General features: G+C 58.5%; 2 protein-coding genes across 3 annotated transcripts in view; one reads left to right on the top strand and one right to left on the bottom strand.

Moving 5' to 3' along the window:
• AGAP3 (ArfGAP with GTPase domain, ankyrin repeat and PH domain 3) overlaps positions 1–7,770 on the bottom strand; it is a 153,564-nt gene extending 145,794 nt beyond the window's left edge. The window contains exon 1 of one of the 2 annotated variants that reach the window (XM_075082101.1): positions 7,381–7,770. In XM_075082101.1, coding sequence (XP_074938202.1) covers positions 7,381–7,657 — 277 coding nt within the window. In that variant the 5' untranslated portion in view covers positions 7,658–7,770. The remainder of the gene's footprint in view (positions 1–7,380) is intronic. The other variant, XM_075082100.1, reaches the window with a different exon arrangement.
• Positions 1–23,729, top strand: part of ATG9B (autophagy related 9B) — a 116,727-nt gene that overhangs the window by 19,558 nt on the left and 73,440 nt on the right. The gene's annotated exons all lie outside the window — the stretch shown is intronic.

The following is a 23,729-nucleotide window of genomic DNA, read 5'->3' as shown; positions in this document are numbered from 1 at the left end:
TAATTTAAACTAGTTTGGCCACCCAGATTAACCAGAAGTCCTACCGCCAGCTCTGAACAGCCAGCCTGGATGCACAAGCGCCTTTAATCCTCATTTTGGTGAAACTCCAGGAGGCGAGAGCCCAGAGACTCGAAGGTCTCTGCACAGAAAGCGGACACGCTCTGTCAGGAACTCTAGGAAACCTCCTGAAACCAGATGGAAAGATCAACTATTCACAGACCAACTGCCAAAAACAAACCACGCTCAAGTTTCCCCTCCTGGGTCCTCACCAGGCAAAGCCCCGGCCGCTCCAGCCCAAGCGCGGAAGGGAAGCGCAAGCAACAGTCCTGGCCGCAAAGCGGGGCCTCGCCCTAAACGCAGAGGCAGCTCCCAGGGACAGGGTCGCCGCGGCCAGCCCCGCTCTGACCGCAGCCCAGCGGCTGCCGGTCAGGGGGACGTTGCCCCTTGGAGCACCGGTCAGGTGCAGAACTGTCCCTAAACAAGCTAAAGTGCAACCAAACTGTGGAACTCCCTGCTGGGAGAAATCCCGAGAGCTACAAGCTTACATTGGGTCAAGGAGAACTGAACAAGCCAAGGGAAGAGAGCCACCAAGGACTAAACAACACACAGAAACCACGCCGAGCTCCGGAAGACCTGCCGACGTCTGGCAAAACACTCAGAGGAAGCATCCCTAAACAGGCGCTGGCTCCTACACTCCTCCCCAGGCATCCGACTTGTGCTGCCATCGTGGTCAGGATATTTACTAAGTTGTCTCATGCAAGCTCAGAATCAGCACAATACAGGTCCATTTCGCCTTCCACCCCAGCCCCGACCATGCATTACCACCTCCTCTCCTGTGCCCACACTCGCACCGTGAGCCCGGTGAGCAACGAAAACTGATCCAGCCAAACCCCAGTGCAAAGCTCAGACTCTAATAGAGCAGTTCCCCGACACAGCTCGCCACGCAGCAACCAGCGCTGGCAAAAGGGAGGGCAGGCAGGGAGCTGCCAGGTGGGAAGAGCTGCATTGCCCCTTCTAGCAGCAACCACACTTGTGTTGGACTGAGGTAATTGTGAAACCGCAGCCACAGAAATCTCCGATGCTCTCGCTGAGGCCGCATCCAAATCCCAATCTTTCCCTGTGGCGTACCTCCACGTCCCCATCTTTTCCTCTTTAGCCACAACGTCAGTACTCTTGCCCCCGCAGCGCCAGAAACCTCCTCCCTCACCACGGCACCTGCAACTTCATCCTACTCAGTCTTCAGCTACCGAGATCATCCTCCAGTCTTCCTGCTCCGGCTTCATCACCTCTCCCAAATCCTGTCAATCACAGCCTCAAGCAGTTTCTTTTTCTGACTCTTCCACAAGACCTTGCTCAAGTTTTAAGCTCTACAAGGTAAGAGCTGCATCTGGCAAAGGTGGCTCCAGATGACTGGGGCCACTACATAGAACTTAATAAAAACAGTGGATCTATTTGTCCAAGCATGCTCCAGGCCTCCTCCAGCCATGTTTCTGCTCTCCCCATCACTCCCATGGGGACAAGGTCTCCCCTCACACCAGGACTCTCCCCACGCAGATCCTTCTGCTTGCGCCGCTCACGCCAGGCATGAGCTCTGGGAGACGCTAAGCAGTGTCAGCCCCGCCAACCCCTCTGCCAGGCAAGGACATGTGACCTGTTAGAGGACCCAGGGCTTTTCCTTGCTAGCATGTAAGGCAGCTCAAGAAGCAGTTCCAAGTGCCCTCAGGAGTCTCCCCTGAGACCCCAGCACCCCCCATCCAAAGGAAACAGAGCATGTGATCAGAGCATTTGGCCGATCCCTCATTTTTATGTTCGTTTAATGACCTTTGCACCCGATTTCCAGCAAAGCTGGAGACTACAGTGACAGAGGCATCTTGCCCCCACGCGGCACGCAGAAGGGGCAGCACGGCAGAAGACATGCAGCTGCCTGGGGTGCCCGGCTCCAGCCCCGGGAGCCGAGATGCGCTGATGGCTCTGAAGTTTGCTGCTCTTGGGACGGAGCACAGTTCCTCCCACCGCACCCCGCCACCGCTCCCTGTGGTTTCCAAGCCTTCAGGAACTTACAAGCACACATAAACAGGGCAATTCTGCAGAGGTCATGGAATTAGCAGGAAAAAGCCAGCTAAGCAGAACACACTTCTTCCCAAAGGGTGTAATTTACTTGAGGCTGATTCAGCTGAGCAAGGACATGCCAGCGAACCCTGAGCACGGCCTGGCAGCATGGGGCTCCCCAGAAGCGAGGCAGGATGCTGAGAGGACTCCAGTGAGCCTCGTTCTTGCCTTCCTCCAGAAGATACTGCATCAATGGCAACTCCTGCCTCAGATTCTGCTTTGTGCATCAGAGCATCAGGAACCAGTTTCAAAAGACATTGGAAAAGGATGCAGAATAGAGCTGTAAAACTTATGCTGGAACTGAAAAAAAATGACAAGGTTCAGCCAGTTTAACTCATCGGAAAGAGAAACAGAAAAGTGACCTCATTAATTGGTACCCGCAGCTTTAACACAGAAATACCCAGTATCAAAGGATTACTTACTCCAGGAGAGAAATTGAAAAGAAAAAAAAAAATCCAGGATGTTGGAGGTGCCTATTGGAAAAATTATGCTAATACTTAACCATCTTGCTGTTAATAATGGAGAAAAACTCCTAAGGCAGCAAGGCCCTAGACTCTAACTGTATCTCAAAGATATGCCTTAACCAGACGCCTTATATTTAGCTGATTGGGAAAAGGCAAAAATCCTGGGATGAATGTGTTCATACCAAGTGGCCCAACGGCCCGTTCTGGCCTTTAACCCATCAAGGCAGCTGGGACTTGGAGCAATGCAAAGCCAATATTCAAAGGTAATTCCTGCCCAGCAAAAGGCAGGTGCAGAGCCACAGTTAAACACCAGCCTGCTATTGGCAGATCATTCTCCAGGCCTTTTTCCATCCTGTGCCTCTGCCAGAGAAGCAACAGCTGAAAAATGTACAGGAAAGCTTTTCCAAACTAATCCCACTTCTTAAAATGCAGAAAGGAACCAAAACGAGTTTAGAAGCGTGTTGGAGGGGTGTGAAAGGGCAACAAAGGGAAAAACACAGACTCTGGGTAACACTCTGACTACCCTCATTCGAACAGACACTTACTCCTGCTACCCGGCTACCACATCCTCTCACCGTGGCTGACAACTTTCTCCAAGCTTCTCCTGATTGCCGAGCCTTTAGGTGGGCTGCAAGACGCGTGCACGACAGCTAATGTCAGGAAAAAATTCCTATTGTTTGATAAAAGCTCTGCTGAGGGATCTCACCTACTTCTCATCTACCTTCCACCTCCTCCCTTTGTTACTTCATGCACGCAGAAGACTTCTGTGTGCCCATCTTTGCAGCCCCTCCCTGTGTTCCTCCTTCCCTATCTCCATCTTCCTGGCTCGCTCCCCGCTGCGCGTCAGTGCGCTGGCTCCTGCTGCCCCGTGCAACTCGCAGTCCCCATCCTGCACGTCCCTCAGGTAATTCTTTGCGCTGTTGGCGTCGCTCTCCCTGCCTAGAACCTGCGTTTGGTCACTTCTGAAAATTCACTTCTATGAAAGGAATTAAGTGCTGTGTAATTACTGTTCTAATTACAAGTTCTATTAATATAATTCTGTCTATAGTCTGTTCCAGAGTAACATAGTTAGAGGTCACATTTATTATAAGCAAGTGTTGTACCAAACTCAGAACTAAAGTTGCATATCATTTTGCTTTATGCACGTATAACGTCTTTTATAGAGCTCAGCAGCTTGCAGCAGTCTCTGAAATTTGGCAAAGAAGCAAGCCTGGGATGAGGGAAACGCTTTCTGCTAGCCCCCTGAAAATCTGTCCAAATTTGGCGGTTAGAAACTACTGAAAACCACCGGGTCTTGCTTGTGATTCAGCTGATGCTGGCGACCAGCCAAACCCACCGCCTTCCCCAGGCCTGGGTGCCCGACAGCCTCCTCTCCTGCCACAGCCTCTAAATGAAGCTCCAGCTAGAAGGAGGAGACCAAAATAAAGCAGGCTTCCCTTTCCTCCCGCAGCGATGCTCTGAAAACACCTCCGTTTGGGCCCAGAAGAGGCTGACCGGTGAGCAGCCGCAGGTTCCATCGCGTGCCGTTTCGCCCCACTGTTGGCTCCAAATTCGTCTCGTTCCTCCTCGGGAAGAGGTTCCTTCCCCCCAGCCTGGCAGGGCTACCAAAGGTCCCGGCTGCAGCAGCCTACCCAACGCCCGCTCTACCTCTGGCCTTGGCAACGCTGGCTGCAGCACGAGCCACAAAACCACAAGGTTTCTGTACAACACACCTCCCACTAACGCCTCCTGCTCCTACCTGCCAACGCTGCTCTGAAGGTGAAAGCCTGCGCTGAAGCAATGGCAACCCCAGCGCCAGCCGCAGGGTGGACAGCTCGGGCACACCGCTACCGCTGCGGAAAGGAACTGGCCCCTGCCTTTTTCCCCATTTAAAAATGAAGGGATTGCCTGCAGAAAAAGAAACTGGTAAGATGATGCGAGCAAGTCTTGCCATATCCAGCACTCAGCGTTAGGAAGTTGAATTTGGGATTTCACTGGCAGCTTCCCTAACAGATTTCAGGACCAGAAGCAATCGTTACGGTCACAGAATCTGATCTTCAGATCAAGAACATAAACAAACCGACAAACAAAAGCCCTCTTCCAGCAATTTCTGTACCAAGCCCAAAAACACACAGTTCAGAAGGATATTCCCTTCCAGACTCTAGAAATGATAACATCTCCAGCAAAACTCTTCCAGCGGTTAATTACCCCCACCGTTAATTCAGCCTCTCACACATACTTGGTAATGTACTGCATGTAACTGCACAATCGCAGCACACTTTTCACCAGGACCACGATTTAACCCAGTGCATAGCAGGTAACCAGGGAATGCAGCCAAGATAAGGACATCTGTGGAATTCCTGCTCTGCCAAATCCACAGCTGGAAGAAAAAGGAGGGGGGAGGCGGGGAAGGACCAGAAGAGACAGGACAGGTCTGTGGTTGGAGCAGGCAAAGCCCCCCGGGGCTTTCAGCCCCATCACACAGCCCTGCGTGGCTCCAAGCAAGCCATGCCATGGCTGCCTGTTAGCTTGCTGGTCACTCTTCACGCCTCATCTTCAGGTTAAACGAGACAGCTACCGCCTGGCTTTGGGAAGCCCTCACCGTTTGCAGCTGCACATGAAAGAATTTTGTTTTCACACTTTCCTTTGAGCAGCAGGAGAAAACACGCACCACGAGTGAAGTTGCTAAGAGACGCACCTAAACGCCAACGTGCTCGCCATCAGCTTACACATGCTCACATGGCGCAGGACGGGGCGCGGGCGGGCAGCGGCAGGCGAGGACAGACAGCGCCGGGGAGGGACACACACCCCCAACACCCAGAGGAGCAGCTCTACATCCCCACAGGGAAGGAGAGGAGGTGCAGGGAGCCCGCGAGGGTTGGCCCCCCTTGCTCTGCCTGCGGGGACGGCCCCGTGAGCACCTCAGGGGGGGTCGCTGGTTTCACACAGCGGTATTTCAGCTGGTAGCTTCTCTGTCCCACAACATGGGAATCGCAAGCAGGATCAGACCACGTCATCTGGTCCCTCGGGTCCTTCGCTGCAGCCGGCCGGCATCAGAGGCACAAACCAGGAAGAGCTGCGGGAACCCCATGGGAACAGACATGAGACGGCCTTCCCTGCCAGGACCATCGTGGCCTCCCCAGCTGGAGAGCGGCTGGAGCCCCAACGCACAGGGCAAGGGCACTGCCAGCGCCGTGCCAGCCCTGCGTGCTCCCGTTGACCTCCAGTACAAATCCCTTCCCGCTTCACCTCATTAAATTCCATTCATTTGACAGCTTCCTGTGGCAGGAGACCTCACAGAGCAGTCAGAGAAGTGGAAAAAAGTCCCCTCGTTTTATTGGTTTTACATTTACCCCGTTCTGATCCCAGTGAGCATCCTTTGTCCTTGCACCGCGAGACGGATAAAACAAATTCTCGAATTTACGTTCCCTCAACCATGCAACCTTTCAGACTCTCGCAACAGTCCCTCTTCCTTTCCTTCTTTCCAAAGAAACCATCCCAAGGACTGAAGTGGGATGCAGGCATCTCGAGAAGAGCTTGAGGGAAGCAGTCTGGCCCAGACGGCCACCCCCGCACAGCGTCACCCACCACGGAGGGAGACCGGTACCGTGCTGCTCCCTGCCTGCGCCCGCTGCAGCAGGGCCGCCACTCCCCAAAACCGGTCCCGCGTGCCACCAGCGGCAACGTTTCTGGCGCGAGTTAGTGGCCGCAGACCTGAGCACGCTGCCAAAATCGAGAGGAGACAACAAAACCCACGGCAGGGAAACTGCAACGCGCGACAAGCCACCAAACCCAATTAGGGTTCCTTACGCGGACCAAACGGCACCCAGGGGCCCGAGGCCTTCTTGGCTAAAGGGCAAAGCCTCGCTGCAAAAACCTGCAGGTTTAGGATCACCAAGCCCAGCCAGAGGGACCTTTCGGTTGGGCTGCTGCGAGCCGCCTCCCAGCCTCCCGCCGGCCCCGGCCCAGGGCTGGGAACCCTTCCCTTCCCTTCCCCTCGACCACCCATCCGCTCGGCTCCATCTCAGCCGCTGCGCCGCGAGCTCCTGGGGCCGGGACCGCAGTTTTCTGCATTTTTAATTCCAAGAGCGCATCTCGCCGCGCGCTGGGTGCCGCTGCCCGCCAGCCATGCGGCCGGAGCCCCCTCCCCAGGGCCGGGCGCCCCGCGCTGCGCCTCCCCGGTGGACGGACGACGGCGGGCGCCCTCCAGCCCCGCACAGGCGGCCGGGCCGCGACCCCCAGCGCCGCAGGCCGCGGCGCCCGGCCGGGACCCCGGGACACGGGGCGGCTGCGGCGAGTCCCGCTCCCCCCCACCCCCCCCGCCGCCGCCGCCGCCTGCAGCCCCCGGGACGGAGCCCGGCCGGGCCGCGGCCCCCCGCCCCGCCCGGCTCCCGGCAGCGGGGGGGCGCCGCTCCCCGCAGGCCCCGGCCCGCCCGGGCGCAGGCCGCGGCCCGGCCCCGCCGCGCCTCCGGCCGCCCCCGCGGGCCGGTCGCTCCCCACCGCAGCTGCGGGGCCCGGCGGGCAGCGCGACCGGTCCCGGCGCGGCGGGCGGGCGGCGCGGAGCGGCGGGGCTGCAGCCGGGCCCCGCGGGCAGGCAGCGGGCGGGACCGCCGCCCCCGGCGGGCACCGGGAGCAGGTGCAGGGGCCGGCGCGGACAAAGGGCAGCGGTGATGGCCCGGCCCGGCCCGGTTCGGTTCGGTGCGGCGCGGTCGGGACCGGCGCGGCCCCGCATGGCGCGGTCCGGCCCAGCCCGGCGCGGCTCGGCTCAGCTGCGCCCGGCCCGGTTCGGTTCGGTTCGGTTCGGCCCGGTCCGGCCCGCCCGCCTTACCCTCGATAGAGATGACGTGCTCGCGGATCTGGCTCTGCAGCGCCAGGTCCTCCACGCGCTCGATGAGGTCGTAGATGGCGTAGATGTTGGGGTGCACCGACTCGAAGCGCCCGATCTCGGCCCGGATCGCCGCCGAGTTGGAGAGCCCGAACTGGGGCGGCGGCGGCCCGCCGGGCTGCGGGCCCGAGGGGCCGGGCACCGGCACCGGCACCGGCCCGCCCGGCGCCGCCAGGCTCTGCTGCTGCGGGCTCTGCCCGGGCCCGCCCTGGAAGTTCATGGCGGCGGCGGCGGCGGCGGGGCCCGCGGTCAGCGGCGCGGGGCCGCCGGCAGCCGCTGCATGGCCGCGCTCTGCGGGCTCCGCCGCTCTGCGGACTCTGCCGCCCCCGCCCCGCCGCGCCGCCCCCCGCCCGCCCCGCGCCGCCGGCAGCGCGCCCCGCGTCACGCGCCGCCCCCGCCCCGCCCGCGCCCGCGTCACGCCGGCAGGGAGCGGGAGCGGGACCGGCCCCGGGGCGGGGGGGCTGCGCCGCCGGGGGGGGGGGGGGTGGCCCGCACCGGGGTCGGGGGTCCGAGCCGGGCCCGGGCCCACGCGTGAGCCCTGCCCGCGGCCCCCGCCCCCGGCTCTGCCCGGCAGGCAGCGGGGCTCGGACCCAGCTCGCTCCCCGGCCCCGCGCCCCCGCTGCCCCCTCCCACGCCGCGGGCGGCGGCGGCGGCCCTGCCCGGCACCCGCCTCGGGGACGGGTCGGGTCCGGCGGCGGGGGGGGTCACGGCCCGCCGCCCCCCGCCATCCCGCTGGGCCCCGCCCCCCCGGCAGGGGTGACCCCCGCACCACGCGTGGCCCAGGGCAGTCGTGCCGCCCCCCTCCCCGCGGCCCCCCAGACCCCTCGGCACCCCGGAGGGACACCGGCTGATGCCCCCAGCCTGGCCTCGGGACCCTCCCTGCGGCCAGCCCTGCCTCCCCACTGTCGGGAGGTAATCTCATCGTTACACTTAGCATTTCGCAGTCCTTAATGAAGCTGTGAGGCATGGTTGGTCCCAAGAGGTCACTGGATGATCACCAGCCACCGCCCCCCGGCGGTGGGGTACCCCACCGGTCACCCCCTGCCCACAGGGCCCCGCGGTCGCCTCACTCGCACGCCTGGCGCAGGCCACTTCGGCGAAGCCGGCGTGGGGATGGCACAGCAGGGGGACTGTTGCGGGGGATGCTCGGATCCGCGGGGCTGCTGGGGGCAGGATGCGGGAGCGGTTGGCGGGTCCAGCTAACGAAGCCACAGGCGGTGGCTTGCACTGGGCTCTGCGCAGCCACGACCGTCACGCTGCCGGCCTTGTCGCTCCTGCTGGGCAGGGCTGATAAAGCCCACCCTGGCCGTGCCCACCCTGAAAACAGCCTGTGAGGGGTGGCCACCAGAATGGAAAGGCGCCGGCAGGGCAGCACCACGGGCATGTGCATCTCGGTCTCGCTGCCCAGCCAGGCCAGGGACATCGATGGAAACGAGAGAGCGTCTTCCAAAAGGCTGACAAATGAGGACAACGGGATCATAAGCCCTGGCAGATTAAATGAGAAAGTATAATCAGGGAGATGAAGAAAGAACCGAAAAATGGCCAGCTGAGGGAATCAAGGCCCCCAACAAATTTCTCCCTCGGTCCTACTGGGACCAAAGCCCCATGGGGCAGCCATGCCCCAATGCCCTGATGCCCTGGGCCATGCTGTGGGCAGCTGGGGGCTGGCTCCCACCCACTGCCCTTCTCAGGGGTGATGGTGGGAAGGGTTGGAGGAGGAGGAAGAGGAGGAAGAGGAGGAGGAGAGATCTCTGGAGGGTTTCTAACGAGAAACGCCTCCCTGGGCTCAGGAGCCGGGTGCTGGGGGAGTGTGGGTGGGAAAAGCACATCCCTGCCCTCTTTGTCTCCCTCTTTTGGCCTTCCAGGATTCCTCGAGAGCGCGGTCCCTGCAGCCTACACCACGAGAAGGGTGTTACTAGAAAAAAAACCTTTTAGGAGGCTTTTGTTGAAAGCTTTTAGAAAATTCACATCTATTATAGCGCCTGGATCAACCTCACTTGTACCCTTGTTGGCGCTTTCCAAGACCTCTTAATGGATTTGTGAATCACAAGTTCACTTTACAAAAGCCAGGCTGGCACTTCCCTAATATGTCAGATGCGACCGTGTCTGCGTCTGTTCTGTACTCCACTTCGTGCTGATGTGGCGAGCACAGGAGCTGCACGCCCTGGTCTGCAGTGCCCGCCCGTGCTTGGAGGCTTCTTTGAAGACTGTTTTCTTATTTGTGTCTTTCTTTTCCTTTTCCCAGCAGCTAACTGAACTGTCCGGCTGCAGACAACACCGAGCAGCCCAAGGGTCCCCTGTCCAAATCCCACATCCCTCCGGAGGTGCTGGATGGGTGCCCCTGCCCCCGCGAGCCTGTCCCAGGGCAATGAGTCTGTTTTCTGTGTCCTCTCCCGCTGACACTTCAGTCTGAGATGTTTCCTGGGGTGTATTGGCCATATAAAACAGCTTCACGCCCAGTGCCACTGAAGCCATTCGCTTCATTCCTTCAGAAAGCTCCTTTGGTATCAGTGCCGAGGGTTTTCCAGTCTACCTACGTATGAAAAGAAAGAGCGATCTGGCAAGGTTGCCTTGTGCATATCTCCCAGTTCCTCAGCTGTTAAGAACATTTATTTCATTACCTCCGAATGAGAAAACCATCTCGATAATGTGTCTGTTCAAAACAACTGTCTTGGGGCCTTTCTCTTGGTCTCCTGTCACCTGAGAGGGGAGGGCCAGAAGGAGGCTGCAGGTCCTGGATGCTTCTGAAACGTGCGTGTGGTCCCACATCACCACCCCATGAAGGCTCCCGCGCAAACAGCTACGTGTCCATTAACACCCGGAAAGCACGAGCTACTGCAGCCTGGGGAATTTCCAGAGGTTCACAGGGAGATTCCTGTATTTCTGTAAGGTCTGTAGAGCCCAGGCAGCAGGATGAGTCTTTTTTTAAATAAATATACATACATACGTACATACATACACATACACACACGTATATATTTCAATATTTTCCCTTTTTTTCTTGGAGAAGGAACAAGAGAAAGAAAGAAAGACCATTGCTTTCTGCTTTTCCCCTTATCTTTGTGCACCAGCAGAGCACTGAAAGTGAACGTTATCCAAAGCTGGATGAAAAATGAAACCTGAAACAATGAACCCAGGCAGCCACATTCATCCCGCACCCCACAGACACCACGGGGTCGAGTTAAGAAGCAGGCGTCTCCTCTAGCCTATGGGGAGCTGCTCAGCCTGGAGCTGCTGCCTTTGGGTATCCTGTATCGCGCTGTAGATCTCACGCTGCCCCTCGGTTCGCATTTGGCTTTTGAGGCCGGGATCCTGAGCGAACCCTGTGATTTGATGCTCTGAAATGGATGGGTGCTGGTATAGTCCGTGAGCAGTCGTCCTACAATTAGTGATTGTAATGGGATTGCAATCGATCCGGACAAATAGGCGATAATCCCAGCCAATAATGTGTTTATGTAATGCTTCAAAAGGCTTAATCTCCTCGAGCAGAGGAAAGTCAGGTAAAGTCACTGAAAAGGAAAGATTAGACTAAAAAATATGAATTTAAATGCAAACCCCAAGCAGAATTTCTTGGATGACCAAGAAAAAGGGACAGATTTGAAAATCCATCTTGAAAGGACTGGCATCAGAGGTCTAATTTTGGGACTCCTCGTGTAATGGGCTGGTTCCAGCCAGTGTTTCCCCCTGCTCATCACCGTGGAGATGGGGGTGGTCTGTGATAGCCAGATCGCTGAGGCCAGCAGAACATCTCCTGCCCAAGACATGGTGTCACATCAAGTTTATTTTCTTCCAGCTTTGCTCCATCATTTCCCCAATTAAATTTAAATGTCAGCGATAACATCCACAGGCTCTGAGCATGGCACGGGTCAGGTGCCGCTTTCCCTGCACAGCAGCCGCCCGTACCCGGTGCCAGCGTCCCCTTCCCCACGGGGTCACGGGATGCGCCGACCCCGGGGCTGGGGAGAGGCACCGCGGGGTCCTGTTCTGGGCTTCACCAGCTATAAAATCTCACCCAGTGACCTCTGTGGTGGGGCCAGTAACTTTTTTTGACTAAGCGCAGACAACGTTTGGCTACAGCAGGAATTCCCTGGAGGTGCCTGGCGAGGCCAGGCATCAGGAGGCAGAGAACAGAATGGCACCCGCCGCAGAAATGTGCTGCCCCGTTCGTGCGATGCACTCGGCCGTGTCCTTAGTAAAGCACGGGAGAGAGAGCGGGGGCTGAAGTCTCGTCAGCCTTCTCCCGGCCACACCAGCTGGCCCAGGAAAAGCGAGGCTCCCTCCCCGAACCCTGCCTGCCTGGAGCTCTGCCCAAACCCCCGCGGCGCTGATACCCTGCTCATGTCACAGAACCGCGGGGCTGGTATTAGGCACAGGCCTTGGCACATCAGCTCTGGGGATGGAATGAATGCAAGCTAATTCTAATAAACATTTTTAACTGATTTAAAATTCTTTGACCTCCTGCGAATATATCCCAAAATTGAGGTTTGTTCTTTTTGCAAGTGACTTCATCAGCACACGTGTCCGTTCCCCGCTACTGCCCATGGGACCCTTCGCTGTAGTGATGCTGTCCGTAATCCCGCATTGCTCTTCCTTCTATTGCTCTTGGGAATTTCTGGCCTGTGAATGTTTCACCTGTCACCACAAAAAATACGAGGTAGAACTAATTTCCCAGCTCTTCTGAGTCGCCACGTGAGGGGCCTTTGCTGGTGAGATATGGATAAATTATCTCTGAGAGCAGTTTACCACCAGCTTTGCACCTCCTTCCCAGTGCCAACACCCAAGCAGCCTCCCTCGAAAGGTGTCTGGGCATTGTAATCGAGTCACCACTGCACCTCTGCTCCGATGCGATTGTCAGCCTCAGAAAGATCAAAGTAAGGCATTTTCTCTGAACCTCAGGTAATTTTCATGTTTCTTTTCTGAATCCCCTCCGATGTCCTAACAGCTTTTCAGAGTGCAGAGCTCTGGATGCCATTTTGCAGTGCTGGTCTCACCGCTGCCGAGTGCCGCGACGCAGTTTCTGTGCTGTCCCTGCATCACCTCCGCCTTGCACACATGTCTGGAGGGGGTCACCCACACCACTGCCTGGCACACGCCTCTCGGGCGGGTTCCTTGCTCGTCTGTGATTCCCAGTCTGTCATTTTAACTGTAGGTTATCCACATATTTTCAACACACATGTTTTCTTGCTGCTTTGAGACCACTGAGTAAGATGCTGAATGCCACCAGCACCAGCAGACATCTTTTAGGGACCTTTCTAGGACCACACTCAGCCAAAAAAATAAATTCCTGATGATGAACACGTTTTAAAATCATCCGTTAGCCTTCTAGAGCCATTTAATAGTTCTTTATTAGCATTGTACACTGCTAAGCTTTTAAATCAAAATGTCTCCATGGCTCTAAGCCAATTTTCTTACCAAAGAAAAGCGTGTTACATCTGCACTTACCTTTTCAGCACAGTCTTCAAAAACCAAAGACGGGGGTTGTCTGAGAGGACTCATCCCAGCAGGTGAGCTCTCAGAGGAAAGCAGAGAGAATTGTTCCTGCAAAGCAAAATGGGGCATTCTTGATTACAAATTGGAAATTGAATTACCGAAAGAGGAAAAGCGAGCGCAGCCACCAAGGGTCCTGGGCACTGAAGCCCTCCCCCTGTCCCGGCACTCAGTACCGGGGCATGGTTGTGCCATGGGAAGTGAGCCGGCCACAGCCAAGGCTGCCACCGGGTGCCCCGCGGTAAGTGCGAGGGAACGCCTGGCTGAGGGTCTCAACCCCGCGCTGCCGGGGCTGCTCGGGACTCACCGGGACCCTCCTCCCGCTGCAGCAGGACCTGTCCCCATGGCTCTGCCCTTGTGCTTGAGTTCATGCAGTTGCTCAGTGCGGAAGCGAGAGCAGGACCCTTCCCCTTCCCCTGACCTTGTCCTTTCCCCTTGCCCTTCCCAGTCCCTGCCAGCTGCACTGCTCCCAACACAGGCTGCTGGTGGCTCTTGCACCCGCACGCTCCCTCTGGCTTGGGCCACTTCCCCGCTGGCCACCCTGTTTTCCAGCCTGCTGCAATATTTTGTAAATCAGCGGTGATGCCAATGGCACAGCTCTGCCACCTGAACTGGCCCCAGTGCTTCCTGGAAACTGCAAATCATGAACAACGCAGAAAACAGCCCGGGCGTTTACAGTGCTTCATCCAGCTGCTCCTCTTCCCCACCGCTCGACAGCTTCAGCCGTTCATGGCACCTCGTCGTCATCTTCGGCCCTGTGAGTGGGCCGGGGTCTGCCCTGGGCTGGGGGGGAAGAAACGGCGAGGGTCGGCACGGTTACCCCGTGGCTGCTGTGCGGCTCCTCCCCAGGAGCTGCAGCGCCAGCGGGCGCGTCATCGCGGTGTGGGAAAGGAGTCCGTCACCCTGCTGCCTTCCAGCGCAGAGAAGGAACATCAAACTCTCCTGTTTCACAGCGCTGTTGGCGGCATCAGCGCAGAGCCGGGCGGGCACGCTGCTGTTGACAGCCGTCCTGTTCCCAGCGCATGCTTACATCTTCTCCCCGCTGTCCTTGGCAGGGCCTGACCCTGATTTCTTCCTGATGCCTCTGACTTCCCTTGCCTTTTTCCACTCATCAAAAATCCTCATTCACCATGATTTCTGTTTCCTATTAGCTCCGTTCATTACGCACCACTTTCTGTCCCGAGTTCCTAAGGAAACAAGTTGCAGGTACTGCAGTGGGGATTATCCAAGTGACTGCCTCGAGCGAAGCTCTAATGAGCCTCCAACGCGCGTTCGGGGGAGCTCACACAGCGACTTCACCTGCACGGCTCCTCCGTGGGGGCCGAACCCTCCTGCTCTCCCCACGGCGCGGGCTGCCACCCAAGGCTGGTTCCTGCAGCGCTGGGGAAGGCAGCGCCTCAGAGATCGCTCCATTGGGTCTGATAATGCCAAATTCGGGATCCGCTGAAGAATAAGGTCCTACAATGGCTGAAAATAGCGGATCGCTTCAGAAACCTTTCTACAACCTGATGGAAAAACTTAAGCTCTTCTTTAAGAAGGCATAAATCCAAAGTGTGCAACAAGTGGGCTTCAACCAACCTAAAAGGGAGACCTGGCTTTTTGTCCTTGATTAATGGCGGGAAGAAATCTTGCACTTCCAGTACAGAAGTAAGCTGAGAAGCCGTCACCAGGCTGGATGCCACAGACCCCAGCCAGTGTTGGGGGCTGACGGGGCCTCGGGGGACTCTGCTCCGACCTCCCGCTCAGAACCTCACAGTCCTTCTGCAGATTGCCTTCTGCATTACACCAGACGTCCTGCAAAGCCCAGCCACTGCCTCACGCTTTCAGGACGGTCCCCACCTCCAGCGTACGCGGCACGAGCAGCTGGCCCAGGGGTGACAGATTTTACCCAACGTCACCAAAAGGGAGCCTGCAGAGGCGGCAGGAGCTTGTGCCTTGGGGCACTGGAAGCCCTGCCTTCAGTGCTGCCTGTGCACGCCTGGGCCAGCAGGACGGCAGTGCCTTGCCCCGGCTGAAAAGCGCTTTGGGTAAAAGGCAAGGCGGAGAAAAACGTGAAAATGAGCTTTCCTGGCCATAATGAAAACACGAGCTCGTAAGGAGAAACGCTTGCAGGTTAGGGGGCCTCTAAGGGAAGATGGAGTTCAGGGGTCCCCACCAAGCGTGAAGAGGAGGACTTTGCTCTCCTGGCGGGGATGCAGCACTCGGGGGGGGCTGCAGTCCCCGTGGCGGGGGGAGAGTCACCCCGCTTTGCAGGGCAGGGGCTCCAGAGGCTCGGTTCCCTGAGGTAGGGACAAGCTCCATCAGTTTTGGTGGCTGCTGGGACGGTATACACTTCGTTGGTCAAGCATCCAACGGGGATCCCCGCGATGGGTGATGCTGGAAGCTTTTTTTGCAAAAACTGGACATCCCCAGAGGAGGGCTCCAGCCTGGCACTAGTCCTTCCCCACTGCAAAGTGCAAAGCCTTTGACACTGGCGCCGCGGGGGGCACAGACACATGCGTTGGGATGCCAGGTGCTGTCTCAGGCGCTGGGATGTGAAGTGTTTACCTGGGTTCAGGATGAGAAAGGATGAGTCCCCGCAGGGGGCTGACAGCCACCGGGGCACCCCCGGCACCCAGCGAGCCGCCTGCCACCAGCCTTTGAGCATGGGACCATGTTGTAGGACAGCATCACCGTACACATGCCACCTTCCCACGCGCATCCACGGGTGGGGATGCAGGTACGCCTGACCCAGCTCTGCTTGTCCTACGCCTCGTGCCTGCCAGGTCGGGAGATGAGAGCCAGCCTGTCCACTGGACCACCAACCCCTGACACCTCGCCGCTGTGCTAAATCCAAGTTTCCAGGTAGAGGAAGTCAGTCATAGTTTAAAATGGGTCAGTCCCTTCCCAGTTACTGGTGCACAGCTTGAGTTTCCCTTCCTTGTGTCTTGTATTGCTCCTTTCAGAAATGCTGACGGCTCTTCTGCAGGCAAGTTCTCAGGAGACGGATACCCAAGGAGAGAGTGGGAAAGCCTGGACTGTGACGTGCACCACCCGCTTGTCAGCACTTGCAGACAGCAAATCCCAGAGACCTTTCGATGTCTGCCCAGAAAAAGTGCTCAGCTGGGGAGAAATGCCGTAAAAATGGAGTTGCATTCCCCGTTCCCTGTGCTGGCTGCAGGTTAAATGAGGAGACCAAGAATGGGAGGAAACTGAGCAAGGCAGAACTTGTCTTGGAAGGGGAATTTGGGATGCCCCAAAACCGATGGAATTCCTCGTCAGCGGAAGAACTTCATCAGTCCAACACCAGAAACATCCCCAGCCACAGACTGTCAGCAGGGAAACCCGGGGACGGCAGGCAGCATCTCCTCCACTGCCTCTGGCGTGGTGGCCGTGTGGACATCCCGCCTGGCAGCACCCGGACGCGCCTGGACAGCATGTTTTCGTGCCAGCTGACTTCCTGAGGGCGAGAGACCGCAGGATTTCCGAAATCCTGCAGGCGGGAATCCAACATCTGCATCTGTCTGAGCACTTTTGGTACGGTTTGATGCTCAAACCTGCAACCTAACCTAGGAAAACATTGCCCAGCGATACCGTAGCTGTGGCTGAAGCCATCCATCAAGAGAATGGCCTTGGTCGTTTTCCTTCAGTCACACCAATGCCGCCTGGGGGCGGGCCTCAGGCGCGGCATGGTACCCTGTGGGAACGTGGTGTCCCTGCCAGTCCCGCCAGCGGGGACGACCATGCGAGATGTGCAGGACCCCTGAGGGCGCATACAGAACCTGAGGTCTTGAGGTGCTGCAAAATACCCGTGAGGCCATGCTTACTGCGGGAGCACGAGGGGAGACCGAGCCAGCGGGGCAGGCGGGCACTGCCCCTGGCCCCCAGCTCAGCTGGACCAGGGCCGGCTGCGAGGGGCCGAGCGTCCCAGCCAGCAGGTTAAGACAACGAAATGGAAGAGGTTCCCCCATTTCACACGTTAATCCGACACGGGGCAAACCACCAGCGGGGGCTACGAGAGCTGTGGAGGGACGTGTCGTGAGGAGAGCAACCCTCACTCACAGCACCCCATCAGCCTGGGGCCCTGGGGACCCCCCAGCGTGTCACTTCCACAGCCAGGGAAGAGCAGACCCCGCTGCACGGTGGGGGCAGCCGCAGCGACCTGCAGTAACCATCGCGGTGTGGACGTGCGTGGAGACGGGCCCTCGGCACAGCGGGGCCGCCACGCGTCCTCCGGCCTGATCCAGCCAACAGCAACAACCTGGTCTTGTGCAACCGCTCATCAGCGCACGCCTTCCAGACCTTGTAATTTATGTTATCAGCCCCCTCAGAGGAAGCGGGGGTACCTTTAGCATGGGTGCCTACACCCTGCGCTTTCACCTGAGGGAGCCCTCTCCAGCAGGCCACGAACAGCCATGTTACCCTTCTGGCCACGGAAGTCACCTGGCTTCACTGCCACCGCGTGCAGCATTACGCGCTTGTGACTGTGAATCATTAATCCCCCCCTGCTCACCCCCCAGACCCCTGATGTATGAGCAGCCGAAGCGGGCTCCTCACCTTCCCCCTGCAGGGACCCAGTGCGCTGCTGCCTGCACCTCAGTAACCAGCCCGGGGGCGGCTCCCCCGACCCCCACTGAGGCATTAGGCACCGCCACCACCCCCGGCCTGAGCCCACGCACGGCTGCAGCCCCAGGGTCGGGAGGCGGGAGAGGAAGAGCACGAGCAGCGCCTGCGTCCCCCCGGCCGCAGTGAGCGGAGGGCAGCTCTCCAGCCCCCAGCAGCACCCCACCAAGCCCAGGGACCACGAGCCACGCCAGGACTGGCACAGCCGGGGCGGCAGAAAGAGGGCCGGGGCGTGCCGGAACAGCTAATGCGGCAGGTACCAGCATCACCCCGCGCGTCCATTTTTGTTCATACTTACGCACTGATTTCCTCGTCCTTATGCTCGGGGCGGATTCACGTGACATCGAGAAACTTTTTGTGTCGTTAGTGTTTAAGCTCTTTTATTTATAATGCCTTGTAACATCCCTGAAAGTGATGGGACTGGCAAAAAGAGCGTTCACACTTGAAGGAACACGCTGAGTAGGAAGGGGTGTTGCTCCGCAGAAGGCGGCAGGATCAGCCCAGGCCAGGGCTGGGGAGAGCCCTGGCAGGGACTGGCCTGTCGCGACCTCTCGTGAGGATCTGCGACTTGTGACTACGATTGATTAAAATCCCCTGTGTTATAAAAGCTACAGCCAACAGGGCTGTGTCTCCCTGCAGCATACCCCACACCCCGGGCAGTGACCAGCCCCAGTCCCCAGAGCTCCCGCCTGATGGGTGCCACCTCCGACTGGGGGCTGCGGCTCCATGGGACAGCCCGAGGTGGGGCCCGGACAGGGGTCCCCAATCTGGGTCCCCGGCTGCCATCACACCCCTGTGCTCCCCTGGGCAGGTGGAGATGGGCCGGGCCGGGCTGTGGCTGCTGGCCGGGGGGTGGTTATTTGGGTTGTCCCCCATGGCGTCTCGGTGGGCACGCATCGGAGGGTTATCACTGGACAGCGGACTCAAACTTCACTCAAACGCTCATCACCTGCCATAGCTGGAGCATTTCCTCCAGCAGTGCCGCAGAGCCCAGGTGCCCAAAGCTTTGTCACAGCGCGCGGGGGCACTGCAAATTCCTCACACAAGAGGGTTTCCTCGTGAGAGTCCAGGCTACCCTTGAGCCGTGCCTGCGCTTGGCCATCACGCCCGGGCACCGGCAGCAGCTGGAGGCAGGGCTGAGCAAGACCTCCGCAGCGTCATGTGCTCCCCATCACGCTGGATGTGCCTCGCGCCCTGGTGCCAGGCCCGGCGGCGAGGGGGGCTGCGTGCAGGGAAGGCTGCCCAGCGGGTGTTTGCCTGCACCCCAGCAGCAGACCAGGAAGATGCTGCTCCCCCCCGGGACCAGTCACACCTTCCCCGCGCTGCTCTGCAGTGCCCACTGCGTTAGGGAGCCGGCGTCACCCATCCTTCTTCACCAGGCTGAGGTGCCATTGCTATTTCGGGACCGTGCCTGTAACTTAGGAAACTAGTTAAACTTCAAGCTTTCTTTTGGTGCTTTCTGCTTATTCTGAGCAAAGCAGCCAAGGACACGGCAGCTGAACCCAAGCCCTGGCCCAAAGAGGAGCTGTTTGCAGAGAGGCATTTGCTGGACTCCTGAGGAGCTGCGGGAGGAAAGCTTTGCCTGCAAAGCGAACGCAGGAGAGCCAGTCTAACCAGTGATCCCATGGTAGAGAGAACTCTGAATCAAGAGCCGTCGACTGCTGAAGCCAGAGCCAAAGACCAAGGCACTGGAAAGCGAGGTGGGAGGACGTGAAGGCAGGGATTCAGGGCAGAAGATGCAATGGCCTCATCTCACCCAGCTTTGGGTGCCTGCAGAGGAGATGACTGCATGCTGGTGCCTCCTGCGCCACTGGTAGAGGGCGAGTCCGGCGGCGGCGAGGGGGAACCCCATGCTGAGCATGGCAGCCCTGAGGGGGAAGCTGGAGTCGGCCAGTGCTCGTGATGCAAAACCAAGTCAGGGCAGCAAAGGCTGAGACAGGACCTTCTGTGGGAGCCCAGCATGGGGCGGGAATGACCCCACCTTGGCGGGCGGATGCAGCCCCCCACCCAGGGCAGGGAGGGGGCATCGGCCCCCGCACCGCAGGCCAGCCACTGAGCTCCCCGTCACCCGCCCGAGCAAAGGGCAGCCGCCTGAGCCCGGAGCAGCCTGGCACAGGCCAGGGGACAGCAACAGTTTGGGCTGGCAAATCCCCACGAAAGCTCGGTGCTCCGACACATCGGGCGTGCAAGAGCAGAGCCCCTGGTGTCCCAGGCCATCCGCCACACGGGAGCAGGAGCTCCGCCGCCACAGGACACCCGAGCACAGCGGTGCCCGCAGGAGCCCCGGAGCTGGCGACAGCACAGGGGGAGCCCCGTTATCGAGGCGTATCCAGATCCCCACGCCCTTTCTGCTCCGTTTCCATTACTGCAGGCTGTACCCTTAGCACACGAGATGAGAGCCGATCCCTGTTCATCTTTTAAATGTTGTCTGGTAAGACATCATCACAGAATCCCAGGTTGGAAGGGACCTCAGGCATCATCTGGTCCAACCTTCCTAGGCAAAAGCATGGTCCAGACAAGATGGCCCAGCACCCCGTCCAGCTGAATCTTAAAAGTGTGCAATGTTGGGGAATCCACCACTTCCCTGGGGACGTTATTCCAATGGCTGGTTGTTCTCCTTGTGAAAAAATTTCCTTTTGTGCCCAATCGGAATCTCCCCAGATCTGGGAGTGATCGTGAAATCACTGCTGATGCAATTAGCGGACTTCACGAAAAAGGAGTGGAGTGATAAACAGCAACTACACGGCAGACACACAGAGATCCAGCTAACTTGGCAAGCTGGTCCCACTCAGATAACATATATTTAAATAGTCAAAAATAATCATCTTCCTGGTAATAAAAACTGTAGCCCCCAGCCAAAGAAACAAGGTCTGTGCTCTAGGAAGGAAGACACCCGGGAAGGGTTCAGGGGTCACACAGTAACTGAAGAGGGTGCAAAACTGCCCCGAGAGGGGCCAGGGCAGCCGCTGGGGGTTTAGAGGAGGATGCACTGAAGAGGTACAGGCGTGGAAGGTGCATCTTTCTTCCAGCCACGGCACCAGCGAGATCTGCACCACCCAACACCTCCGGCTCTGGTGGAGATGCTCTGGAGGGTGGAGAGGCGGCACAGAAGGGAAAAGCTGCACCACGGAGCTGCAAAAAGATTTTCAGCTCGTGACTGAAAAAATCTGTGCCTGCATAGCTTGTCAGAAAGGTTCAAGAAGTGGCAATTATGGCAGACAAGCACATTCAGGGGAGAAAATACCGAGATCTAAGGGCTCCTCCTTTCAGAAGAATAACAAGAACTGCTGGCTGCTGTGGAAACACAAATAAGCAGCAAGACGTATTTTTAGTGGTGGTTCAGGAAGGTTTGCTATCAGAACATCCTCAGTGCACATAAATCCAAACGGAAATTTTCTGGAAGGCAGGATTTGTCTGAACAACAATTAGAAACCTCGTTTCAGTGCAAGAAAGGGCACGGGCTGTGCTATCCAGGCCCCAACTCCACGCTCCTCCAACGTTTTGCCACCTCCCTGTGGCCGGGAAGCTGCTCGCTGCCCAGGACGCTGCCTGTCCTCAGCTGCCAGATCCCTCCTCTGCCTCCTGCTTTGCCACCGGGCCAAGGTCAAGGGCATGGTCCCCTTCGCCCAGGACAAGTGGCCTCTACCCAGGACCTCTAACAAAAGAAAAGCATCAAGGAACAGTGTTATGGCTGCAATATACCACTTTTTGTGAAACCAAACTTTTCCCCATAACAGCTCCCTGAGCAGCTTGGCCTGGGGCTGATCTAAAAAGCACATATAAAAATGCACAGGAATTGTTCAATATTAACAGCTCAGCCCATGGCTGTCACTGAACTCATCCCTGCTTGTCTCCCACCTTCTCTATCCTGCCTCGGCCAAGATAAACAGATTTGCATACATACATTAATTTTAAAAATAAACTAGTAAAATACTTTTTGTAAAAGAACGAAAAAGAAGAAGGAACTAGGCAACGGTGCTGGAAAGGGCTGCAAAAGGCCGTTTTCCTTGGTCCCCTTGTCCCAGGCCAGGCTCCGTTATCTGACTGGGTTCCTAAGAATATTCAGCCTGCCCTTACAAACCGCCAGTGACAGAGACCTGACAACTTTTGCTGTATTCCAGTGCTCAGTTATCCTTAGAAAATTATCAGACTTTGAGTTCCCTTTCTGGAGCTTCAGCAGATGATTCCTTTTCCTTTCAAAATAATTGCCTCCACCTTTTCATCCGTTTTCTCCATATTCCAACACACGCAAAGTCATTGCACTGGCCTTCTTTGTCAGCTGAAACGAGCCCAAGCTTTTGAGCTTTGCTCATGAACCAGGAGCTCGTGGCCTCTGACCACTTTGGGTGATCTCGTACAGACACCCTCCCATTCCTCCACACCTTCCTTGTCACTCAGGCGCCCACTGTCCCGGCGAAGCCTTCTCCGCGCCGCTGAGCTTTGCCCCGTGAGGCTCCTGTTCACGCAGCCCCGCTGCCTTTTGGGGTTCGGCGCCCGACACGCCGCTGGTGCCTTGTGGGCAGCTCTGACGGCCGTGCTCACACCGCTGCTGAGCTCCAGCAAAGCGCCACCAGATGTTTGCCTATAAATGTTTATAAATTGCCTCCATTTCAGACCCTTCTAATGTACCAACACCCCAGGTGCCGGCAGCCCCACGCCGCAGCGTCACCCTCCCAGCCAGTCCGCGTGTCCTCGCCCCGACCCGAGCCACCCAGCCAAGGCACAGCAGCTCCCACCCGGCCAGGCTGCGCCAACGCGCAAGCTCGGCTCCCTCGGCGCGCTCCCCGGCTGGCGGCCGGGCCCAGCACCCTCCTGGCAGGCGGCACCCGGCCCTTCCCTGCACCCTCCGCGCAGCCCCTTCACCAGCACCCGCCGGCGGCTGCTGAGACACAACCAGAGGCGGTGTTGGGATTTATCCCCGGCAAGCGATGGGACGTCCGTCATTCCTCCTCCAGCCCCTCGCCCGGCCAAGGCGTCAGCTGAGATGGTTTGATGTGACAAAAGAGAAAGTTCCTTGGTTGCTGTGAAGCCATCTTCTGGGCAGGAGGTGGGGCTGGCCTCTCCGGTCCCAGCCTCCCCCTCTTGCTGCAGAGGGAAGGATGCTCCCCCTGCAGCAGCCCTGGCCACTCGCCCCCCGCGCAGGCGTTTGCAGGCTGCTGCGAGGCGACATCTCAAAGGTGCCACGAGCCGCCGAAGCGAGCAGGAAACCGCTGCCTCCATGGGGCAGCTCCGTGGCCGCCTCCCCTTGGGGCCTCCAGCGTCCCCTGGCACCGGGGGCCCCGCACATCCCACCACCTCCCGCCGCCCAGTGGGTCCCAGACAGGACACGGGGCGCAGGGACCGGGTGAGGCACAGGCTGGGAGGGAGCACCCCTGGCCCAAGCCTGCGCAGGGGTCGAGGGGACGCCGCCACTGGCAGCCCCTGCAGAGCAGGACCCCCCCAGGCACCCGCTGCTGCCCCCAGCCCTGGTGCAGTGGGGGCAGCTACGGCACCGGTGCCCACAGTGCTGCCAGTGCTGGAAAAATAGAGCCCAAAGTTACTGCAAAGCCAGAGCGAGATCAGGGAGAGAGGAGCCCACATTAATTGCAGGCAAACAGATGGAGCTGGTACTTATCACAGATAAGGAAGAAAAAAATCATGAGAGAACTTAAATGTACCAAGAGGCCGCGTCGCATGACTTCAGAACAGGGGAAGTGGGGGAGGAAGGCGAGAGCTCGTGGGGGAGATGAGACCAGGGCTTTCTGGAATAAAAATGCACTCAAGGATGGTCAGATGGACGTTTTCTGTGGACGGGGTCTGCAGGGAGATGGAAACCGCTTTTTAGGGTGAATTTCATGCTCAGAACCCCAACTTTCTCAGCTCGGAGGTGCTCTCCATCTGCAGCAATTCCATCTGACGCTGCCGTTTGCAAGTGCTTCAAACCGGCGCTGCTGCCAAGAGGAGCGATGCCTCCTCCTCCTCCTCCCGCCGCTCCCACCCCCAGACCAGCCGCTCCGGCACCTCGGCAGCCACGGACCGAAACGGCTGGAAACCGCCCCAGCAGAAGGAAGGGGTCGGCATCAGCCTGGCCTGCGCCGGACCCGGCTCGCCGCGGGGCTGCTCCCCACGCCGGGACGGAGCCAGCCCGCCTGCCCCCCGCGCCGTGGGGCCGCGGCCACGGGCCCTCCACGGACGCCGGAGGGTGCCGCCGCCTGCGTGGGGCG

The sequence above is a fragment of the Phalacrocorax aristotelis genome, chromosome 2 (genome assembly GCF_949628215.1).
Source record: "Phalacrocorax aristotelis chromosome 2, bGulAri2.1, whole genome shotgun sequence".
Classification (NCBI taxonomy): domain Eukaryota; kingdom Metazoa; phylum Chordata; class Aves; order Suliformes; family Phalacrocoracidae; genus Phalacrocorax; species Phalacrocorax aristotelis.
This window is presented reverse-complemented; position numbering and strand designations above follow the sequence as displayed.